This window comes from Fukomys damarensis, unplaced genomic scaffold (assembly GCF_012274545.1).
Source record: "Fukomys damarensis isolate Sample0158 unplaced genomic scaffold, DMR_v1.0_HiC HiC_scaffold_9, whole genome shotgun sequence".
NCBI classification, from domain to species: domain Eukaryota; kingdom Metazoa; phylum Chordata; class Mammalia; order Rodentia; family Bathyergidae; genus Fukomys; species Fukomys damarensis.
Window position 1 is genome coordinate 31,413,898 of NW_022900921.1, and position 10,748 is coordinate 31,424,645.

The 10,748-nt window shown below is 36.0% G+C and overlaps 1 protein-coding gene across 1 annotated transcript in view; it reads right to left on the bottom strand.

The window, feature by feature from the left end:
* Positions 1–7,376: 7,376 nt before the first annotated feature.
* Positions 7,377–10,748, bottom strand: part of Hnrnpa0 (heterogeneous nuclear ribonucleoprotein A0) — a 4,126-nt gene continuing 754 nt past the window's right edge. Inside the window, 1 exon segment of the mRNA XM_033761671.1 lies at positions 7,377–10,748. This exon segment is cut by the window's right edge and continues 173 nt beyond it. Coding sequence (XP_033617562.1) covers positions 10,592–10,748 — 157 coding nt within the window. The 3' untranslated portion in view covers positions 7,377–10,591.

A 10,748-nucleotide genomic window follows, 5' to 3' on the forward strand; every position in this document is an offset into this window, starting at 1 on the left:
GGTTTACTTCGAAGGCCAGGCACAGTTCTGCCAGGACTTTTACTCTTCCTCTAAATACCTACCTGGGGCTCAATCACATTTCCTTCAACTCTTTGCTCTAATGTCATTTTCTCAGAGACCTAGCCATACCAACTCCATTTTAAATTGCACCCTTCTCACAAACACCCTGTCTTTCAGGACTCCATTTCAACCTACTTCAGTTTTTTGATACCACTCATCATCTCATAACCTACCATATAATTTATTGTTGTATTTTCTTTTCTCCCCAATTAAATATAAGCTGCTTAAGGGTGTAGACTTTTGTCTCTTATTCTCTGCTGTTGCCAGTGGAATCACCCAGCAGAAGTGTAACAATTTTTTACCTGACATGGCAAGAAAAAAGAAGACTGAATTTGAGAAAATGAAGACCCATGGTAGGTAAGGATATAAAGTAACCTAGTGGTAACAGCTAGGTCTTCTACAAGTTTGGTGATGCCTAGGAGGTCAGATAATTTATACATGTGGAAAAGATAAAACAAATTTCTCTAAAGAGACAACAGATGATACATTCAGATTGTTAAAGAAGAGTTTTAATAAAAGGAACTATTTATAGGTGTGTAAGTTCAGTTAAGACAAATTAACAAGAGTTGAGCCATCTTGGGGATAGGAAACCTGAAGGAGCACCAGGAAGCAATGGTTACTGGAAACCAGAAAAGGCCTAGAACTTTCCAAGAGCGTTAATGGAGCTGATCTGTGTGCACTGATTACACTTCTGTGGAATATGTGCATTTGCAGAAAAGGAAGAACAGCCTCATCTTTCACCACCCACATCTCCTGTTGGTTTTTGTCTCTGTCCAAACCAAACATGAATAAAGCCAGAGAAATATGCAGTTCTTTGGAAATCGACCATACAGAAACACAAGGGACAGAAAGATTGAAGGTAGGATCAGAAAGGCAAGAGAATATCCAGCACTGTGAACACTTTGTAAAGCTATGTAAAAAACACAATGCTTCAATATGCTATCAGCATTTTCAAGTTGTTATGACCAGATTCCCTCCAAATCTCCTCTACCTTGTGTCATTATCCTCTTACATGATAATTTTGCTTCAACTACTCTTTTTCTCATCATCTAACCATTTGCCAATTACATGTCCGTAACTTCCTTCAAATTCCTTTTCAATTTCCAGTGCTTTTTCTCATGTTCTCATTCCCTTCTGTAGTTAACATCAGTTTTCTTAGCCTAACTGATGAAACACCTCCCACTCCCATTTATTTTACTCAGTGCTACTGGAATAATCTCCAGTAGTTTCACTATAACTATACTACTCAAAAATCTTTAGATTTCTACTGCTCACCAGATAAAATCCAAACTCCTTAGCTTTCTAGGCAGAGACCTCAGTAATATGGTTCTAACTTACTTTTCTCATAACTCTTTTACCCTTAGTACAACTAGCTGCTGTTATTCAGAAACCAGTTTAGTGCTAGGAATACACCCATTGGAACTGATCAAACTTTAATTTCCAGATCTTACCATTTCATCAGTTGGGCAACCTTGGAAAAATTACTTAACCTCTCTGAGATCCAGCTACCTTCTCTATTAAGCAGAGGCTTGTTGAATGAATCCAATGAGAATATTTGTGAATGTATTTTAGTAGTGTTTAGTCCACACTAGGCATATGCTTCTCTGATTATGTGTCCTCTCCCTGAAATGCCCTTTCTCCTTTCACTTTTTCTAAGATCAAATTTTCAAGGTTAAATGTCTTATCTCCCACATGCTTTTCCTCTCCCCTACACTTTCATTATTTCATTTATATCTACTTTATAGTAGGAAACACTTAAAATGTTACAGATAGTTGCATAATTTCCCTCTCTCCTACTACAACTGAAACTAGAGGTTTAGGGGCTCCATAGCTAAGTAAAAGGCAAACTCTGGTTAAAGGCCAAGTCTAAGTTACTAAGGGTATGTTCGGAGTACAGGTTTACACAACTCCTTTTCAAGACACTCTTCATTAACTGCAAATATTGTGTGGGTGGGTGTGGTGAAATAATCAGTCCGTCTCTTGATTAGTGGCCATATGAACATTACTAGCCAGCAACTACAGTGAAGCCCTTTGCGTGCATTCTTACAGACCCTATGAGGCAGGTATTACCAGTTGTTTCCCCTCTTTTACAGATAAAAAAACAATGCTCATAGCTGGCATGATGGTGAACATCTGTAATTTCAGCACTCTAGGAGGCTGAGACACAAGGATTAAAAGATTGAGGCCAGGGCACAAGATTTAGCTCAGTGGTTCCACCACCTGTCTTGCAAGCCCAAGGGCCTCAGTTTGATCCCCAGGTTTTGATACCAAAAAATAATAATAAAAGACTGAGGCCAGCCTGGGAAATTTAGCAACTTAGTGAGACTCTGTCACAAAATTAAAAATGGGATGAGAATGCAGTTCAATGTGAAGGCGCTGGATTCAATCCCCAGTACCTCAAAATCCTAAAACAAAAAACCCAAATCAGTTTGTCCTAAGTCATAGTACTGGAAAAGTGAGAGGGTGAGAAACTGCATGTATCCAATGCAAAAAAATTATGTCCTAAAGGACTATGAAATATTAAATTAGATGCTCACAACATGGCATATTACATTTGCAACATAAGTATCAAAGGCACTTTTCATATAGTATAAAATTAGTAAGTAAACAATAAAAGAGAGGGCCGGGGATTTAGCTCAGCAGTTCGGTGGCCTGCCTTGCAAGCACAAGGACCTGAGTTCAATCCCCAGTACCAAAAATAAATAAATAAATAAATAAAAAACCAACAATAAATGAGAAGTCTTAATTTTAATTAGAGAATGTATATTCAATGGTAACTGGACTAACAACTCTTTGGATGGGATGAAGAGACTGAGATAGCATCACAAAACTGAAAGGAAATATATACATCATTTCAAAAGAAACTGAATTCCAACCAGAATCCAAGTTATGTGAAAACACCATGTTTGTTCTTCATAAAGATGAAATGATCACAAACCCTGGGAAATAGGCATGATTTAAATGTTCACAGGTTTACATTAGCAAATACTAGAGGTAATAAGACTTAATTTTATTTTCAGGTGAAAGAACTAAAGGACCCAGAGCGTCCACTTGTGCAGGGAATATAGAGCAATTGAGAAGACTGCCTACACCAAGGACATTTTCCTAATCCCTTCCCACTCTTAAGATTCAAATCATCTATATTCAAGTAAAAGTTGAAAATGGCAGAGAAAAGTATAATACTCATTGTCCTTTCTAGCCTTCCTAGCTTTTTAAGTATCAGCTTTCCAGTACCTTTTTATAAATGCCTTACATCATTTAACATGTCACTAAGAATATAAGTTTTGTTTTTTTGTGTATTTTTTTGTTTTGTTTTGTACTGGGGATCGAACTCAGGACCTTGCATCTGCGAGGCAGGCAGCAGAACCACTAAGCTAAATCCCTGGCTACAAAGTTCTTTCGAAAGCATTTCCAATGTTAAAAGACTTTTTCCAAACACCTGTGCATCTTTCTTTGGAATAAGCAATAAATTCTACTTCCAAAATAAAATCATCTATAAACTATATTTAGTGAAAGACTAACTTGAGGCATCAAGAATATGAGATGCTAAATTCAAATTCAATGTGAGGTTCCTAATTCATACCCATTTATTACTTTCCAAACTATCACACTTCCCCAAAAATCATGTAATTATTTATTTTAAAAACAAAATTTAGGGATTACATAACCTTTCAACTGCAAACTTGGGTTCTGTTTTCATCAGGAACTGGTTCAATCATGACATTTTCTTGGGTTTTGTTTTTGTTTTTTTTTGTTGGGGTGTTTTTTGTTTTTTTGAGACAGGGTCTCACTGTATAGTTGAGACTGACCTGGAACTCACTATGTAGCCCAGTCTGGTCTCAGACTCACAGTGATCCTCCTGACTCAGCCTCCCAAGTGCTGGGCTTACAGGCGTGCAGCACCACACCCAGCTAATCATGACTTTTTCTAATAAAACTATAAAAATTAGCTATTAACTCAAAACATAGAAGACACAAAAAGAAAATCAATAGCAAATATACTGCTATAACTGAGCTTAATAAAGATCTCCAATATACGAATTATTCTCCTTTTTGGAACAATTTAAGATCTCAATTGACCTGTACTTCTACACCATATACTTTTAAGTCCCACCTCCCAGTTGGGTTTTGGTATTAATATCTAGCAAAAAAAAAAAAAAAGCCACAAAATCATGCAAAATAACGGACTTTATGGTCTAGCAATCTAAAGGAAATAAGACATTAGAAACTCTACTTAATACTCTGCATTTCAGCATAAACTGTGGATGCTTTTCGCCACTTTACTAACATAATCTGTATGTCAAAACTAATGTCTTCTGTAGCATTTTCCTTGATCCATAGTGTCAACAGGTTGTACCTAATAGTATCCCCCAAAAGTCTTAGTATTCAGAGGCAGGGCTTTCCAGAGTTACTCAATCAGGGGGACTACACTCATGAGATTAATCCATTGAGCATCTGGCTGAATAAGCTAGCAGGCGGTAGGGCCTAGCTGGAGGTGGATCACAGAGGTATGCCTTTGGAGGGTGGATTTATTCCTCTGGGTCTTCACTGTTCTGAGCGAACAGTTTTCCTCTGCCACACGCTTCCACCATGCCGCTTCTGCCTGTAGGCTGTAACTTCCAAAACTGTGAGTCAAAGTAAACTTCTCCTTACATTGACTAATACCCACAAAGTCACTACTGCTTGCATTCATCTCTGAAACACCTACACTGCTTTATTTAAATACCTACTATCCAAACTAAGTTGTGAGTAACCTTGACAGAATTAGTCCTTATTCAGTTGAGTAATTCTCAATAAATTTTCCCACATGCATATTAAGAACAAACCTAAGGGTTCTTCTTGAAAGCTTTTAATGAAAGACCAAATATGACTAAAGAGTAAACCTGAAGACCTAAACAAACATATAGCAGAGAAAACCCATTAATTTATCTAATCAGATCTAAACCCATTTTTCAACTAGAAATCCAGTTTTTGTTGCCCACCTCTGATCTAGAGAGCAAACCCTTTTAAGTCAGTTTTCCCGAATATTGAGAAAGCAGCAACTCATTTAAAATTTAATTAAAGGTAATTCTTGCACTGAAAAACCTCTGACACACAAATGAAATACTATGCCTGAAGTTTTAGGTAGGATAAACTAGTCAAAAAAAAAAAAAAAAAAAAAAAAAAAAAAAAAAAAAAAAAAAAGCAATAAAAAAAAACCAAACTCAGCATATTTATGGTTAAAGTAATTCCAGACCTCAATGTAGTTCCTTCTGAAAATAAGAGCACTAAAGCTTTACTTTTTAATGGAGACAAGGCATCTTTTTAAGTGTTACTGAAAATGTTTTAAATTAGGAGGGCGATGACAAAGCAAAATTGAAAAATGAATTTAAAAAATTCAGACTATAGAATCCAGTAGTACTAGAGGGAGAGGGAGGGAAAAGGAGAAAAGAACATAAAAAAATAGAAACAAAGCCGGGCATGGTAGCACACGCCTGTAATCCCAGCACTCAGGAGGCTGAGGCAGGAGGATCACTGTGAGTTCGAGACCAGCCTGGGGTACCCAGTGAGTTCCAGGTCAGTCTCAACTGCATAGTGAGACCCTATCTCAAAAAACAAAACAAAACAAAACAAAACAAAAAGGAACGAGAACATCTCAGCATTTCTTTGTAGGGCTCACAGATTTCCTGGACACCTAACAAATGGTTTCAGCCAAACCCGTATCTTTTTCCTCCTTCTTGGATATATTCTAAGTAATAACATAAATCCTGTGAAACTAGAAATGCACTGATCACTAACTTACAGTGTATCTACACTATAAAAGACCATGTAGTTATGTTAACAGAGCTGTATACCAGGTAAAGATGTCTCTAATATTAAAACACATACTTATGCATATAATTATAGAGATATATAAAATGATTCTATTTTTGCTTTAAAAAAGAATGAGTATCCATGCAAATAAGATTAAGATCTAGAAAAAAAAAAAACAAACACACTGGAAGGATGGGTTTATCTCCAGGTAGGAGTTACAGAAAATTTTTCAAGACTCAAAAATAAAAGATTTCTACTTTTGTCTCAGTAAATCCGATCTTAAATTACTTGCCATACACCTGTAGTTAATAAGGAAAATGGAGATAAAAGCATCTCTTCATAGAATTACTAAGGACTAAAATAAATGAAGTTAACTTAGCACAAAGCACACAGCAAATACACATTAAATAGGTTTTGTATTTCTTCAGGTATCTCTGAAGTGACAAATGCAGACATATGAAAAATTTGGCAAACATTCTTACAGTACTGGAGAAAATAAAAGGGAAGGCCAGCAATATAATGGTCTTCACAGATCAGTACTATTATATATTATCTAGCTATGAAAATTTATAGTTGAGTTTACCCCAGGCCTTTTTTTAAAAGATGCAAATGAGTATGTACATTTCTGTATACACTGCTAGAAATAAGATACCAGAGAATTGCTTCATTCTATCTCCAGCACATTCAACTCAAGTAGTCTACTCATCAATTAAGCAGCACACATTCGGAAGTGTGAAGGGTAGGGGAAAGGAAATAAGGGAAAAGAAAAAATACGAAAAAAGGAAAAAATGGAAACAGTGTAAATAGGGAAGGGTGGAGGGAGTGAAGGGAAGGGCAGGGTTACAGTGAAAAAATGAGAACCAAGATTTGTCATGTGAAGGTACAAGATACCAATGATGAATGCTAACTGTACTGCACACCTAAAAAGCACCAATAAACTCAATGAAAAAAAGCACACATTTACAATCCATCACTTCATTATTCATAAAAGCAAGAAATTGAAATCTCACTTCAATTAACAGTATTACTTTAGGGCAGGGGATTTTAGTTCAGCAGTTCAGTGGCCTGCCTTGCAAGTGCAAAGACCCAAGTTCAATCCCCGGTACCAACACAAAAAAAAAAGAGTGTTACTTTAAGATATGGTACAAGTATACTATGAAACACTATACAGGTATTAAGAATTAGACCAGTCCACTTACCCTGATACACAAGAATGATTACAATACATACAGCCAAAAAAAGTATTTTGTATTTTTAAAAATTAATGTAGATTACAAAAAAAGATTTATCTGATGTACACCTATTAACTGTGGTTAAAGCGTTTGTTCTTATTGGTAGGATTTTTACTTGTGTAGTCTAGTTTACAAACTTGTTACTTTGATTCTAATTATTTAAAAACATGTCTTAAAAACCAGTAAGATTTCTATTTTATACTCCCTAGTGACATTTGTATTTTCTGACTTTTAGTGTAATCCAAATGTTATGCAAGATACTTAAAGTGAAAAAATTTTTTAAATCTACTCTTTCAAGCTACTTTTTAATTGAAAAACCTTCACATTTCCATTTTTACTAAGAAAGCATGAGACAAGGGCACATTTGAGTAACCTTCAATGACACTAAGGAAAAGGCATTGCATCATGTTGGTTTAGACATTGCTGCTGTTTCAAAAGGCCAAAACTCGGCTGAAAGGAAAATTTTCCCAAAATCATCATCATACCATTACATTGATAAAACGTCTAAGATGGAAGAGACCTTCCCTAAACTTAAAAAGTTCTTATACACTGTAGAGACGTGGTTATACTCAAAACAATCCAATACCCTAATGTCTACTTTGCAGTTGGCAAAATCACAGATTTACAAAATCTAATCTAAAATTCAAATTCTCAAACTTGAAAATCCTAAGCCCACTTAAAAGGGAAATAAGCCTACAAATCAAACACTCACATCTGAGGGAATCATAAATGCTGAATTCTCAAACATCCTCAATTCTTCCAACCATGCTTTTAAAAAATTTGTATTTATGTTCCAAATCACCAACCTACTGGAAGAATTAGTATTATCACTAAGACTGGACACAATTACAAACTCCAACTATGTGCTAGGTTTTTGAGAACTGAAATTATCACCCTTAAAAAGCCCTTTAAAACTATTTTCCAGAATTTACTCTTAAAAAAGTAAATACAAAAGATCCCCACATTAGACAAAAAAGTTTCACTTTTATTGTTAATCTTTCAAATGAGATTTAAGTACAACACAATACTAGCTAGATTATGTATCACCTCCTCCCATAAATTACTAAATCTGAAATAAAATTCATATTCATTCACAGTAAAAGATCAAAAGAAAACCAGTTGCTCCCCTGCCCTAAGGGCCACACATGCCAAAAATGTTCACTTAAAAACTGACAAGAGGAACCCAGAAAAGAAAGTAGTCACTATGCCTTTTCTTTCACTACCAGCCTAGATTATAGAAATTTACTATGGCTATACTCATGAAAGTGTGAATATGCCATGGGCAAAGTAGGTTGCTTTTCTATTTAACAAATCCTTTTACAGCAATTCATTTTCCAACATTGTAAAAGCCACTGTTAGTACAAAATGACTATTAACTCTTTTGAAAGATAAAACTTAATTCCATCTGACCCACAGAAATATTTATATTCTGCAAAACTAAATTCAATTCAAGCAGAATAATAACAATAAAAGATTTAGCAAGTCATTTTTTGTATCCTAGGGTCCACCCCAAAATGCAGTCCAAATTAAGTGAAGCAGCCCATAAGTAGTTTATGTAGTACTAATAGTAAAAAAGAAAAACCAAAAACAAACTTAAAGAAACTGCATTAACTATGCACTTAACATTAGTTTATTCAATGTGCAAAAACTTCCACCTCATTTGTCAGAAGTCTACTTAAATATCCGTACAAAGCGTTAGCTGTTCTTTGTCAAAGTACTACTGAGAACCCAGAACCTAGCCTAACTACCTTGACCTCTCCCTTTAGAGGCAGGCCCCTAGCAATAAAGAAAAAATATTATGTCAAGAATTACACAGCAACAAGAACTAGAAAACAATTCAACGTTTTCTTTTACTTTAGAACTCAAATCTTCTTAGAAAGCTTCTAAGTACTGCATTTAGGCTTTCAAGGGAGTTTATCATAACATGAAATCAACTTTCAAATAGGTACTCTGAATCCACCCACCAGGTTATACATACTCTCACTCAATCATGTAAAGAATTGAATTCTTTATTTGTAATATCCATAAACGTTGCTATTCTAGTATTTCTGTCCAGGAAGGAAATTTTCTCCTATTATCAGTTTTGTTTTTATAAACAACAACTTAAATTCTATTGCATGAAAGGGCTACAAATATACATGTTTAACCAAGCAGAATACAGGTATTTTGCTTTACAACTTGCACCTAAGATACCAGTACACATAGCTGGTTTATTGGTTGTCATAGCAATTTGGGGCCATTGCCCAAGCTATGCATAGCAGTTTACATTTTTAAATCTCATGTAGAAAGGGCATAACTACATTCCTGTGAGTACCATTTGTTACAAATAAACCTGTAACTTCCAAGTTTGCACAGATCTTTGATGGCAAACTTCTAAATCTGATGCAATTGTCCTGAACAATTTTAAACCAACTGTCTTCAGCTATACTGCCCTTCTACCAGTAGACGGTGCTACAAAGGTTGGGAGGATTTTCATGAAGGTAACAGTTCAGATATATGAAAAAAACGTGTTTTAAACCTGCCCTGAAAGTACAAAAATGCATTTAGTGTGAGGGCAAAATATAACCCTTACTTGTAATCAGTACAGACAAACCAGTAAGGGATAAACTAGGCCATCTGAGAATTTTTAAACAGTTTATAAGAATGAAAACACATGCTTAACACAAACTATTTCTTTTAAAACTACACAGTACATATTTTGAAGTAAATTCTTATAGAAAGAAATGACCATATCAAGATGATAAACAAATTGCTTAGTACAAGAGATGGATGCACAGAAACTTAAAAAGATTTTTAAAGCTACATCCACCACTTCCAAAGTTTTGCCTGTAATGGTTAAAATTTAACACGTCACTAGTAGGTCAACAAGAAAAAATAAAAACCCAAAGGACCTAAGTTTCTCAAAGTACACATTAAGATTTAACACGAAATATCTTCAACTAATATCCCTTAAAACGGTATGGAATGGATCCTAGGAAAAAAATGTTAGACATGTACGGTCAAACACAATGATTTATTAAAAATAAAACGTAAAAATGATTTTTGTACATATGCTTCCAAATTTCAGGCATGGAATCCAAGTAGGTTTCGTAGAAAACGCTGTAGCCAGGTAGCAAGTCCTTACAACAAAGTAAACTACCCCCCCACCCCCGCCCAGGTTTTGCTACAATCAGCAAGTTCACTCCCTCCCCCAAAAAACACAAATGAAAACAAGACATTTTGCTAGTATAAAAACGACCAAGGTCCAAGTAATAATAAAAAAATAGAGTCCATCAATGACTGTAACACAAAAATGTGTGTGTGGGGCCGAGTCCATCTTCAGAGGGGAGACCAGAGAGGTGGCAGGCAAGAGGGGAACACCTCAGGGTAAGCAGCCTTACCAGCGGCTCCCCCAAGGGCAAAATGGGGACGGCGGTGGGAGGGCGAAAGGGTTTAGGAGTTGACCCCACTTGGGTTGTTGAAAACAGCTACCCTCTAATAGCAACTCCCAGGCATTTTTCTATCTTTCTAGAAGGAGCTGCCTCCGTAGCCACCCCCACCGCCATAACCGCCTCTGTAAGGTCCACTGTTACTGCGACCGCCCCAGCTGCTGCCACCGCCGCCGCCGCCGCTCTTCATTGGCCCGTACGAGGACTGATGCTGACTATAGCTGCCGAAGCCGCCG